The 13,903-nt window shown below is 49.7% G+C and overlaps 1 protein-coding gene across 1 annotated transcript in view; it reads right to left on the reverse strand.

Moving 5' to 3' along the window:
* KIF26B (kinesin family member 26B) overlaps positions 1 to 13,903 on the reverse strand; it is a 414,161-nt gene that overhangs the window by 210,785 nt on the left and 189,473 nt on the right. The window contains exon 4 of the mRNA XM_032862876.1: positions 3,859 to 4,025. Coding sequence (XP_032718767.1) covers positions 3,859 to 4,025 — 167 coding nt within the window. The remainder of the gene's footprint in view (positions 1 to 3,858; positions 4,026 to 13,903) is intronic.

Raw genomic sequence — 13,903 nt, forward strand, 5'->3', positions numbered from 1 at the left:
AGAAACTTCGAGAAGAGAATCGGGAAGTACAAGACAACCCTGTTCCTGGAGCATCCGAGGGGGAGGGAGAGCGTGAGGGAGGGAGAAGTGCTAACGTATGGAACGGACCCCGCGGGGAGCCAAGGGACATGCACCAAAGGGTTTGAAACACGGAGTGATCTGAGGTACTCAGACCCATGCAAACGGATTTTAGAGCCGCTTACAGTCACACTCATCACACGCTACACCGCCAGCTCCCGTTCCTGCGGGAATCGCGCACAGAAGATCCCCTCATTCCTGAAACCAACAAGACAGCTAACCAGCCAGGTGACTCGCTGTGCCAGCCTGATTACTATGACCCTTACTAGTTTTAGTGTCATGCTAAACTCCCCAAAAAAGTGCTGTTCCAAAATTAAAAGCAAAGGCAGTCTACCCCGATGCTGCTATTTAAAGAAACAGATTCAGACAAGGCAGGCATCAAAGATTGCCCGCTTGGGACTTCATCGCTTTCTAGAGGAGTTCTTCTCGGACTACATGAGGTGAAGAATCACTTTTTCTTTAATTTCTAATGACCTCCAAAATACAAGCTCCGCTTCTGTATTCCTAGATCCAAAAGCCGTAAAATTCCTGTCCACTGGCTTCCAGAAGTTTCTAGAAGCTTCCTCTCCACCTCTACGCCTGTGCTAGACCAGGAACGTGTGTGTGTGGCCCCACGGCCCCACAGACCACACTTGGAGAAGCTCCGGCCACGAAGGTATCGCGGCTTACGCGGAACTGGAATTCTTCATCTTTTTAGACGTTGCATCTGAAACACAGTCAAGTCCATCCCACCTTTCCCCGTAGAAAGCCAACATTTACACAGAAAGGCTGATGTTGCCAAGAAAAGGGGCTGTCCACAACCCTCGACAAACTGGGTTTCTGTTCTACTCGTTTCCTCAAACAAACAGTAGCTCCCACTTGTTCCTAGTATTGTTTCCTAAGCGGTGACCATCAGTTCCTGATTACGGTGAAGAAATCATTAATGCGTCTAATCGTGCCCGCTTCACACTGAGGGCACCAAGGGCTCACGGACGTGGGTGAGAGTCCCCACTCTGCCACTTCTTAGCTGTGCACCCTTGGGTCCATGACTTAACCTCTGGACATTTCTTTCTTTATCCGGACAACGGGTAAACAATAGGTTCCACCTGCCACGGCTTGTCCGAGGACAAAGGGAAAGTTTGCCCATTGGGAGCTCAGCACAGTGAGTGACGCTTACTGACTGTCCCAGAAACCTCAGCCACGCTGGCCACAAAGGTGGCAAATGGCACCTCTCCCCCATAAAATGATGAAATGATGTCCGGCACAGCTTCCTGACAGCCGGTCACCTCGGGTCACTTAGAGCTGCAAGGAGGTTCCAGAACCTTGCAGACCCAGCTCTGCGACCCTGTCTCGCACAAGGAGTTGAGAAGTGGTGAGCACAGGTGTGAGGCACAGGAGTGAATCCTGCCCCCAGATTCCCCGGGTGGAAAGACCTTCCCGAGCTTCCACAGGAAACCATAACCTCTAGAGCGTTTCCGGTTTGGGCACCAGCAACAGATGCAGATTTCACCCCTACCAAAGGCCACCTGTCCCATCGCCTTCCGTAGCTTTCCTTGATCCCAAGCAGAAAACCCCTGCCCCGGCATTCCGAGACTGCCTGACAGCACAGCCGGGGCTGGTTTGGGCCCCTCCCCTGCAACCCACATAAAATGCCCGTTGGCTCTGTGCTCAGCCCACGGTCTCCATTCTGACCTGGGCGTGCAAGTAAGTCTCAGGCCAGGCTGCCCTTGCCCGTCATTTGTTCTTCCCTTCCCTAGTATGTGCTGGCTTGTTTGGAAATGCTCCTCGGATTAACTGAAAGCTGGCTTCAGGCCCACCGTATGTCTGGCACACGGGCCTTCCCAGCTAACCCCTGACCTCCTCCTGCTTCCAGTCCTGCTTCTGGGGTTTTCTGAAGGTAGCTGATCCAGAAAAGTCTCTGGGTGCAGTCTGCGCTGAGGCTTCTCATGTTCAAGGTGCTTCTGGTCAGGAAGGTGTCCTGGAGGGCAACCTCCATCTGGGCAGTGAAGGTTCTTGGCAGCACCAAGGACAGCAGTCCCCCAGTGTAAGCTTGATCTCCCTCAGTGACGGGGACCTCACTTTCTATCGGGGTCGTCTGAGCTGTGTGCAAATTCTCCTGCATCCTGAGCTGGGAGAGCTGAGCTGGAGGGAGTCCAAGCTGGGCCCCATCACCAGGTTTTATTTGACCTTCGCCTACATACTTTGGTGTTTCTTAGAACCAACCAAATTCTTCGTTCACATGATGGCCCAAGAGACAGCTGAGGGCCGTCTTCTCTGGACTAAACCTGCCATGATGTGGCTTCCTCCTTCCTCAGCACGTTCGTCAGCCTTCCCCGGAAACGCTCTCACCACCCGCCTAAGTCCTGGGATCTTCTGTGTTTGCAGCATTTCCCATATTCTGTTCCACATCCTTATTCCCTCCCTGAATGGCGTGGACACGGCCTCTCAGCTGGTTCTATCCACGGTTTCAGGCATCCCGTGGTGGGCTTGGAGCATCTGTCCCATGGATACGGGCACAACCTCAGTTCCTGTTACTTCCCATACACCCGAGTCGGCGCAACTTTTCACAGGACAATATACGTGGCACCAAGACACAATGAGAACCTCAGACCCAGTCTCCCGACAGGCCCCCGTGCGGTCTTTACTGGGGATGTTATTAACCCAGGACACTGGCTTCTGTTCTCCCTCTGACCGGTTCCTTCCCTATTCGGAGCCCCGTCCTCACATGCTGTGCTTTGGATGGTACCGCTCACAAGGCTAAGCAGAGAAACCACGCAATATTCCTTCCTCCTGACATATTTTCGGAGTCTGTATCGAATCGCCCTTTGTACAAGACTTTATCATTTACCCTTGTCCGTCTTAATGTTCAAAGCAACCCCGAGGAGGAGGGGCTGTCCTTGGTGTACAGACAAGGACACCAAGGCAGACCTCAGGGCTCCTCCGATCTCGGACCTGGTGCCATTTATTCTGAATCCTGCTTATCCAGGGACATGCAAATCTTAGGCAGAAAAAGTTTTCTAAAGTTAAGTTCCAAGGATCAGATAAAGAATGAGTCACAGAGGGGGAAAAAAAAAAAAGCTGAGGAATCTGGTTTCTATTTCTGACTTTGCTATAAATTAACTCAAAGTTTAACTTTCTTGGTCCTCAGGCTGGTCCTTTGTAAAACAAGGAGACCGAATTAGACGATCCCGAAAGTGCCTTCTGGTCAGCTGTCCTTTGTCTCCTGCCCTGTCTCGGCTGCACTGCTAAAATTAGGCATAAAACATTGTCGAAATACCTTTCATTTGGGTTTCTTGTCTTATTAAAGGCCCTGAGATTCGCTGGAGGGTATAGGGTAACTATTCTGCTCATCTGTCCAGAAGAGGAAAAAAAAATAAATAAATAAAAGGCTGCCGTCTCTTTCCGAGTTCATCGTCAAAGCCATTCATTTGCTGTGCTAAGAACGTCAGTCTGGGAACACCAGCCGGGGGGCCGGGCCCCAGCGAAGCCCTCACCCCAGGGGGACATCGTGAAAGCCACATAATCTTAGATCCATGGTTCTCCACCCGCGACACACATGCCGGTGTCTGGAGACCTTCGCGGTCGTCGCAAGTGCGACAGGTGCAGTGGGAGTCCAGCGGGGGGAGGCCAAGGATGCTGCTGAGTGTCCGGACCGTTGCCCACAGTGGGGTTGTCTGGACCCGGCGGCAGCAGTCTGAGGTTGTGGAACCCCCTCCTAAAGCGGGAAGTCCAAGACGGTCCCCAACTCTCGCTACTGTTTTAGCAAAGCTGGAGAAGTGACGCTCTGGACGCTTCTCTTACCTGGCGAAGAAGGAAGCGGCCACTGAGGGGCCTGTGGAAGTCTCGCTGGCCGCGCAGGAGCCCTGGGAGGCCGGGGCGCTGCAGGCCGAGGGCTTGTCCGCATTGGAGCGATTCAGCGCTGCCTCGGTCAGCCCCTCCCGGCCCGTCTCCGTCATCAGCTGGGAGATCTGACAAGGAAAACGGACACAGGGCTCGTTACCTCTGGCTCACTGCCCTTCCCGCACCACCGATAGCATCCCTCTGTCGGGGGGCGGGGACCCAGCACAGGTGGGGGCGGTGGCCCGGGGGTGGGGTGGGGAACGGGGACCAGGGACATGCTACATGCACGCTGGAGCTGCTTTGGGCTTCTCAGAACATATTTTGCAGGATTTTAGCCTGGACACCTCCTTATTTTCATTAGAAATAATGGGATAAAATTACCCCCCAACACTGTGAGTTTCAGTTATGCCTGTGTCTTCAGTTATGCCTGTGTCTCCTGTCCATTTGGAGCGGAAAGTGTGAGCCATTATCCACAGTTTGCGGCTCAAGACCCGAGCAGAAGCATCGACCACGGCTGCTTTCTTACCGGGACTGGCCCCAAACACTGACAGACGAGAGGGGCAAAGGTATCGTTTATTAAAGGAGAAGCAAACCGGCTAACGGAGAATCTGAGGGACTCAAACACGATCATTGTTGTTTGCTGTAAGCCGTCAGCAAATGTGATGCAGAGAAACTTGTAGAAATAATATAGCCACCGTGGTTTGCCAAGTGGTTTCTGGAAGGATTTAGATCATTTCAGCAGACTTGATGTTCCTACTCCTTCATTAAGATACACGGCTTCCGTTTTGTTTGCAATGATGGCCTTCACGCCGGAGGCATCAGCGCATGGGGGCTGGGTCTGTTTTATCTAAACCCACGGGATGTGTGAGGAAGAAGCACGCTTCTGGGCAACATGAGAATCTCATGTAGAAATACACTTTCGGAAAAGTGGTAATTCCATGACCATATAATAATGATGCAGGCAAAGCCTAAGTGTGCTATTTGGAAAGCCTGTTGGTTTAAAACTTTAGTCCACTTACAAAAGGGAAAAATGTTAGTTTAACAAAAAGAAGAGGGAGATGGTATTGGAAAGGAGGAAGAACGAAAGAAAGAAATAAAGAAAGAAAGAAAGGAAGGAAGGAGGGAGAGAGGGAAGGAAAGGGAAAGGAAAAGGAAAGGAAGGGACGGGAAAGGAAGAGAGAGAGGAGGGAGGGAGGGAGGAAGGAGGAAAGAAAGAAGAACGAATGAAAGAAAAAAAGAAAGAAAGAAAGAAAGAAAGAAAGAAAGAAGAAAGAAACTTTAGTTTAAAAAAGAGTCTGCAGGCAGCTCAAATGTTTTAAATGCTGAATGGAAAATGTTCCTAATTGCCTACAAAATACAAGCGCAATAAAGCAAAGATCAGGAACAGTTTCCACTTTGTAACTGAGCAGGCCAGCGGGCCAGCGAAAGAGTCCCATTTGCTAACCTTTGAACATAAAAACATTTGTACTTTTCATTATTAGCTGCATAGCCATTACTCTGAGCCCCATTGACTTGAAACTTTGCTTAAATTCATGCCCTTACTTGGAAAGCTTTGGCATTTTCAGCTGAAATTTTGCCAACACATACTTTCTTATTCTCATTCATTCAACGCGTTGTAAGGAAACCTGACCCACATAAGCGAGCCCCAGGAGGAAGAGGCAGAGAAAGGAGCCCATGGCCTGGGGAACATTCCGTGCACTCAGCAAGAGCTGCTGCCCAGGCAGGGGGCCTGCATCCCCTCTCCTCCCGCTTCCTCTACTGTGTGTGGGGTGAGGGCTCCCCTCCACCAGCTGCCACTCTCCCAGAGGGATGAAGAAGAGGAGACTGTTTACACCTATGTCACCACTAAGCACTAAGCAGCACTTATGAAGCCCCCCGCCCCCGTGTTCCAGGACGTCAGCTCCACCAATGGCCACAAACACACCCACTGTCACAGGACCATCGTTTTTTCATTAAGTAGCTACAATCTACCATACATAAACTGGTTTAGTTATTTGTTTTTGAAGATTTTAGCTATTATTTATTTGAGAGAGAAAGAGAGAGAGCGTGCACACGAGCAGGGGGAGCGGCAGAGGGAGAGGGAGATGCAGACTCCCCTCTGAGCAGGGGGCCCCACGCGGGACTCGATCCCAGGACCCCGGGATCATGCCCTGAGCTGAAGGCAGATGTTTCACCGACTGAGCACCCCCAGGTGACTCCGTAAACTGGTTTCGGCACACAGAGACATCTGAAGAGAGTCAGTATAGTACAGGGGATGAACCCATTGTGTGATTCGTCACCACAGATGACCGTGGGCTCATGAACGTGGCTGTTGTCTGATCTTCTGGTCTGTGGCGTTTCCTGTTCATTTCTGTATTTTTCATCTGAAGTTTGGAAGAGCGAGAACGGGATTCTGTCTCAGTATGTATGCACGGTCCTTGCAAACCCACGGAGAAAACCCTGGGATGTGGGGTGGGGGAATGGTGAGAGATACAGGTTTATAGGTGGTTCCAGGTTCCTGAGTCTAGCCCAGGAAGACCATAAGCATCCTGCGGGCTCATGGCTTTCTAGGAAGTCACTCAGCAAAAGGACTTCAGTGCCCTGACCTCCTTCAAGAGCGCTAGTGGCTATCTTTGCCAAACAAGATTGGATCTCCTACTTTAAAACAAAAAAAGTGAGGACTTGTGGACATGGGACACTCAATTCCCAAACCTATAAGTAGAAGGATTCAATAATCGATTGTTCTTAGAAATCAGAAACACAGAAGGTCTTAGAGCTAGAAAGCCCTGCCAAGATCAGCCTCTTCAAAACCCCATTTCATAAATAAGGACCCAGGATCACATTCGCCCAAGCTCATGTGAGGTTGAGAACAGGCCCCCGACTCTCAGGCCAGTGCTGGCCCCTCCCTTGCTCCTACACCCCTTCTTCCCACCCCCGTCTAATTAAAAACAATTTTTAAACAGATAGAAAAAAAATAATAAAACACATAGGGGTAGATCCAGGACCATAATCAACAAATGTTAACGTCTGACTTATCTTAGAAAATATTCTTATTTTATTTATTCATATATTTTTTGAGAGCAAGGACGCATGCATGAGTTGGGGAAGGACCCGAGGGAGAGAGGGAATCTCAAGCAGGTTCCATGCTCGGTATGGAGCCCCAAGTGGGACTTGATCCCAGGACCCTTGAGATCATGACCTGAGCCAAAATCAGAAGTCAGATGCTTAACCAACTGAGCCACCCAGGCAACCCCAGAAAACATTTTTTTAAAAGAAATCAAGCCCTGTAAAAAACCGTAATTGCCCAGGTCCTTAGTCACAAGGTCCTTCCTCCCAGCTCTTCCGTTCTCAGACACAGGATGATAATTTGGGAGGGAGACAGCCCACGCCTTCCATCACAACCAGTCCCTTCTAAGAGCCCGGCTGAGCTGACCTGGTTTCTTTTGAGCATTCTCTCATTTTTGTTCTGCTTGTTCCACAATGGGAAGAGGGCATCCCTGCAGATGTCTGCTCCTGTAGGCCACCAGCAAATTCATGTTTTCGTTTGTATTTACACCCAGTATCCTCTCCAGAGATCACATACAAACTTTCAGAAATAACATACAAATCGCTACAGTAATTGCCAATTTATCTCCCCCCTCAATCCCTGCACTTCAGGCTTCTAGACTTCCTTAAGTTCCTCAAACATACACATTCCCTCCTGCCACAGGGCCTTTGCACGTGCCTTCACTCTCTATCTGGCATGCTTCTACTTTTCGTCCAGATCCAAGCTTAAGCATTACTTACTCGGAGAAGCCTCCTTCCAAACTGCTTCCAGCCTCGCGTGGATGTTGTAACAGGAATGCAATCTTTACTTTCATTGTCTTTTTTTTTCCTTTCAGTGTCTTTACTTTGGTTCTGCTTAGGCGTTTAATGATATGTTGTTGTTTCTCAAAACCCGGGGACGGCGTGTTGAGGGCTGGTGTGCCCCACCACTGGATCCATGGAAATCAACACGGCGTCTGCCACACGGAGATGTTTAAACCATGTTTGTAGGATAAATCAGAGGTGTTCTTATTTTCTGCTTTTTCTCTATGTTTAATTAAATCTTTTTCTTAAGGCCGTGAAGTAAGAAGACTTAGTCCTTGTTACAATTTCCTTCTTGTTTCCGTATTCCCACCTTTCCTTTAACTCTCCCCGAGGGCTCCCTGTAATCTGCTGTAGGAGAAAATGCCCGAGACAGCGAGGTACCTGGAACTTTAACTTTACCGCATAATTCGGAATCAGGAGCCTCATTTTTAAAGGACTACACGGTTCACCTCTGCTTCACAGGTTGCTCAGAGGGAACTTTTCTCGGACAAACTTGATAAACAATGTTTCTGTGAAAACTCAGATTCCAAACCTGCAGCTCTGCATCTGACACGTCTGAAAAACTTAAAGTTTCGCCAGAAAGGATTCATTGCCACGGTTATGTGTATCCGTCACTGCCACCATCCCCATCTAGGAGCAGCGGATGGAATGCTCGCTCCTAATTGCAAACTTTCAGGGGGAGAGTAGATTTTCAGCACACGATCTTGTTCTGCTTAGTTCTTTTTTTTTTTTTTAAGGTTTTAAAAAATATTTATTTATTTATTTGAGAGAGAGAATGAGTGAGCCAGTGAGCAGGGAGAGGAGAAGAGGAAGACCAGCGGACTCCCCACGGAGTGCAGAGCCCGACGCAGGGCTCGATCTCATGACCCTGAGATCTCAACCTGAGCTGAAACCAAGAGTCGGATGCTTCACTGACTGACCCACCCAGCGGCCCCTGTTCAGTTTAGTTCTGACTAAAACCTGCTTTAGGCTCCAACTCAGGCACGTGGGACCTGAGGTAAGCACTAAAGGAACAGTATCTGTTACTTTGAAAACAGCACATTGCGTCCTGCCGGCGGTGGTCAGGCAAACACCAGGCGGCCATCAAAGGAACCAGGCTGCAGGGGGAGGGTGCACGTGTGCATTTGTACACGCGTGCACTTGCACGTGTGGGCTCTGTCCTTGTGGGAGAATCCCACGTGTCATTCCCAGGCGCGGGCTGACACTCTTCACACATCTCCTGGGTAAAGCTCCTCTCTATATCTTAAGCTCAGGCAAGATCCGTGTCTGTCGACCACAGTGAAACTTGTGCACTGCTCCCTCAGTAGGAGAAACTCTCCACTTGTCCCTTAAGAAAGAGCAGATCTTACATGTGGTCATGATCTTGACCACAGAATCAAGACAAAGGACATCGAGCTCTCCCAAACCAAGGTCGGGTCCACAGTGCAAACTGCGATCTCTAAGCATTGACCTTTCACTCCCCTACAGACTGGAACGGCTGAGAGCTTCCAGAGTGCGCCGGCACGGGGGGTTCATCTTAAATGGCATTACTGACCCAGAAAGCCACCTCGGCTGACTCTGCCAAGGCAGCGGGGAACACGCACAGGATCCAGTTCCTGCGTGGACACACCCATGCACGGCAAACCCGTCCATGCCGTCCTTACATTGAATGACATCACGACCCCCAAATCCCAGAAAATAACACCTAACAGCACATTCTCTTAGGTGACTGCTCTCTCCCTGTTTGGGGACATCTCTTGGATGATTATTTACGGCTCACACAGTCGCTTAATGTTTTCATACTTTGGCAAACAGTGGGTGCTCAATAAATATTTTTGATCCACGTTAACGGAGACCAACTACAATTGCCTGGAAAGCCAGGCTGCAGACGGGGCTACGGGAAGCCCCGGCCTGGACGGAAACATCTGATTTCTGTATACTCGCCCGAGTAAAACGCCATCCTCCCTTATCTTGCTTCCTGCCTGTCGAGTCACAAGCGCTCGGCTAACCTTTCCCTAAAGCAGGGCTGGCTCCACACTGGGCTGCTTCTGGTCCCATCCTAGGCTCACTGTTCACTTACAAGAATTTAAATATGTTTTATTACGTATTTACATGAATATGTAACATGTTAACTATTTAAATTTAAATAGTTAATTTTCCTACGGCTCGGCGTGCTGTCCCCAAAGCACAGGCTCTTGCCACCAAACCTGAAGCTTATGCCCAGCTCGCACGGACACAAATCACCACTGAGACTCTGGTGCTGGCCTGGAGACAGACAGATAAGCTCCTCCCTGCACTGTGCACTGCCCCCCCAACGCCTCAGCCTGCAGCGAGGGGCCACGATGGGATTCTTGTGTCCCAAGGCTGGACGTTTGATTACCTTTATTATCTTAGCTTGCTTTGGCTATAAATTTTATTAGCGGCCATAAAATTACCCATCCACTGCATGTGACTCAGTGACCTCTCGCAAGGGAGAATTCCACTCGCTGGGGCTGCCCAGGGCCTAGGAGGGCCGCTCGCCTTCTCCTCACCCTCGATTTACAGCCTCGCCTCCATCCAGGGTCCTGCCAATGGGAAAGGCTGTCGCGTTGCACGATTCCACCATCAGGGCTGAAATCTGGCCCCTGAGCCCCTGCCCACTGCTTTCTTATGCTCGGGGTGGCGAAACGGTAAAGCAGAAAAAGACGGGGTTGCGAGATGAAGCCAAGGGTTAGTTGCGTTTGTGTCTTGGGAGTCTTCCCAGAGATTTCTTAGCCCCAAGATGTGTGGCTCAAGGCACCGCTAGGCTATCCCTTTGAAGAATGTCTTAGGACAAATGCTCTGTAAACTCTTGCCATCCAGCTCAGAGGATTTCTACAGCTTCATTTTACTTCCCCTTGCAGAGATGCTGGCTCAGAGTGACATTAATGCTCAGTACCAGACTGCGTTTTGTGGATGTGGTTTTGGGGACATATTCGAGGACATACGATGATGCAAAGAGCCCAGCCTGGGAGAACTCCGAAAGGCGAGGGCAGGCCCCCCTCATTGACCATCAGCAAACGGGTCACATTTTTGGAGCATCTTCCAGGAGCCGGATTCTATTCCAAGAACTTTCTATATGTGTTGCCATGTCCACTTGTGGCAACAACCCTACAAAGTGGGCACAATGATTACTAAATAAGAGCTTCAGCTCTGTCACGTGGAAAAGCCCTGGGACAGATTAATGCCCCTGGGCTTGGTTTTTAGCCTTGAGTTTTTCTTGCTCCCGACAAAGTACATCTCCTCTGGCTGCCCATTTGAGAAATGGGGTCGCGGGCACGAGACTCAATAAAGAAGGTCGTCCAGATAATTTCTCAATATGCACAAAGTGCTAGTTCCAGCCAGTGTTCTGTGATTTTTAATGAGCAACTTGAAATAAAATCACATGGTCTGAATCTTGATGAAACTGACTTCACTGTCAATTTGCAAGAGGAAAACACCACCCTAATGAATCCAGCCCCGGCGTCAGGGTCGAGCCAAAGGCTCCTCCTAGGTCAGCTCCCAAGATCCGAGAGGACTAACCCCTCTTGCCCTGTATGGAATCACCCAGGGGCTGTACTTCCTCTGGAGAAGGCGATCTTTGCTTCCCACCCCCAAATTCTCAACCACCAGGCAGTCCCCAAGGAAGTGTGCCCTAGGCAGTCTTCCCCCACCCTGATCAATGATCGGGGCCACCCCTCTCCATAAGCTTCCCCCACAACCTGTCCTTGTGATAACTGCCTGTCTCCAGGCCCTCTGCACAACCAGAGGCAAGCTCAGGACAGACTGGGTCTGGTCTACCCCAGTGTTTCCCGCAGCCCAGCGTCTCAATACAGGCAACGTTGGACAAATACATGCACTGATACATTCACTAAATACAAACAAATAAAAATGAACTTCATTTAGTGGGGTTGGGATTGGCTGAAGTTTGTTTTTTTTAAGAGATAAAGGTTCTTTTTACCTGATTTTTAAAACGTTCTGCCATAAAACAGCTATTTCAGCATAGACTTGAGTCAAGATAGTGATGAGACAAATGACTGGGGAGGGTTGGGGGTGGACAATGAACAAAGAGACAAAGGGACCGAGACAAGGAAAAAGGGAAATAGGAGAAAAGGGACAAACAATAGAAAAGCTGAAAGAAATACACATATATGAGAAGATGACAAAAGGAGAGGAAACCAGTCATTGTCTCAGCCAGCTTGGGTATAAGCATGTGCTGGCCACTGCTGGGGGGCTGGATGGAATTCTCTGGAATATTAGGCCAGTGGTCCTAGGAATATGGTGTCCAGAGAGCGAAGCCCCACTGGCCTGCTTGGGTTCTTCCTGGTACCAGACAGCAGTTCCAGAACCCTGAGGTGCTGGAAGGTAAAATGCAGGAACTGAGAAACACGCAGATCCACGTCAAAAAAAAAAAAAAAAAATCGAGCCATTCTCTTTCCCTTTTCCATTAGAAAATAAAACAATAGTTCTGACCTTTGAAGAAGAGGGCTTGGAAGTTTTGAATGTCTGAACACTTGCTTTATGTAATTTTGCATAGTGACATGGAATTTTAGTTAGGCTTTCAAGGGGAACCACAGTGAGATTATGAGACTGGACAAGAGGTTTACCTGGAAAGGATTGAGCTCAGGTCATGGCCTTTTCCATGCATTTTCCCCACTGTGTTTTGTCTGGAGAGCCCGCCACCATGCATCTTTCAGAAGCAGCCCATTCTCACTTCAATTTTGACTAACACTTGGAAAGCTTTCAAGAAACTCAGCCATGCATTATGGCCTGGAATTCAAAATGTGGCTTCCTTGTAGGCGCTGTGACTTCCTCATAGTTTCCTTGTGCTCTTGTGAGAACGAGTCAAGAGGGGCCTATAGACAATACTTGCCTGTATGTGACCCCAGAAGGGCCTGCACAAAGCAACCCTGCATTCTGGATAAAACTGAGGGGACAAGCGCACGTATCACACACGGACACACGTGCGAACGCACGCACCACTCAGGACACTAGGGAGGGCGGAAGTGAGAGCCTGTGCGAGGCAGGGGTGAAGTCTGCAGCTACTAGAGCCCTCCTGCCAGGAGCCACGAGCAAATGGGGGTGTTCAGGGCTCACATCAGCCAAGAGAGAGGCTCTTCCTTGTTTGGAGCCCCTTCCAGGAAGCTAGCTGGCCGCACTGGGGCTGGCTTCAGGTTGGGGGATGGATTCTGCTCTGCCCTGGCCAGCTCAGAACCACCGCCACGGAGGAGAGATGCCCAGACCAGAGACAGGCTGGACCACACGGAAGGGCCGGTGTCATCCCGGTGCCAGGCAAAGGATGTATCATGCAGCAGGCCCTCAGGAAACACGGCACTGTGAAGGTCAAAGGTGAATTCTGGGCCTGGGTGGGCGAATGGCAACATGACGGACTTTGGACAAGTCACTCCCCCTCTCTTAGCCCTAATCTCCCCACTAGAGGAAATCAGAAGACCGTGCCCGGAATGAAATGACATGGTGCAGCCGGTTGCTCTGTGGGTCTACGGCCACAATCAAATAGAAAGCGGGGACGTTCAGAAATACTCATTTCGTCTTGAAAGTGAGTTCCTAATTTAATATCCACATGGCTTTGACCCTTGACGCAAAAACATACAAGCACATCCGTGACGACAACAAGCACAACAAATATTGCCCACCATGTCTCCAGGCGCCCACAGGGGACAAGGAACTGATCTGTGTAAGGGTCCGCTGCTCCTTCTAAAGCCACGCACAGGCTTCCATGCTCCGAACCGACCCAACCTCTTCGGCTTACCCACTGCAGAAATGCCAAAGCCTGCACCATCCAAATAGTAATTTTCCAAAAAAATTAAAACGGAGCTGGAAAAGTCCTCAGATCCACCCAAGGCCAACGCTCATGTTTAAACGGGAAGAGACTCTGGACCAGAGTGGGCCAGCAAGTTGTCCAAAGCACACATGTCGTGTGCAGTTTATTTCTGTACTCATTTGTGCCTATCGGAACAGTAGGATGACAGCACTTGCAAATGCCTAAAAATCCCCTAAATACAGAAAGACAGAGAAAGAGATAGTCGGTCTCTGTGGTTTGGGACTAAGCCAGGGGCTTGGTTCTGGCCCACGGGCTGGCTGTGGGACCTTACCAAAATCAATTAAACTCTCTACAGCATTGCCTCTAAAATCAGAGATTTTCCATAAAGCACATTAAATAAAAACACTCTTAAGGGTCCTT

The sequence above is a fragment of the Lontra canadensis genome, unplaced genomic scaffold, assembly GCF_010015895.1.
Source record: "Lontra canadensis isolate GAN:19392208 unplaced genomic scaffold, GSC_riverotter_1.0 scaffold24, whole genome shotgun sequence".
Taxonomy (NCBI): Eukaryota; Metazoa; Chordata; class Mammalia; order Carnivora; family Mustelidae; genus Lontra; species Lontra canadensis.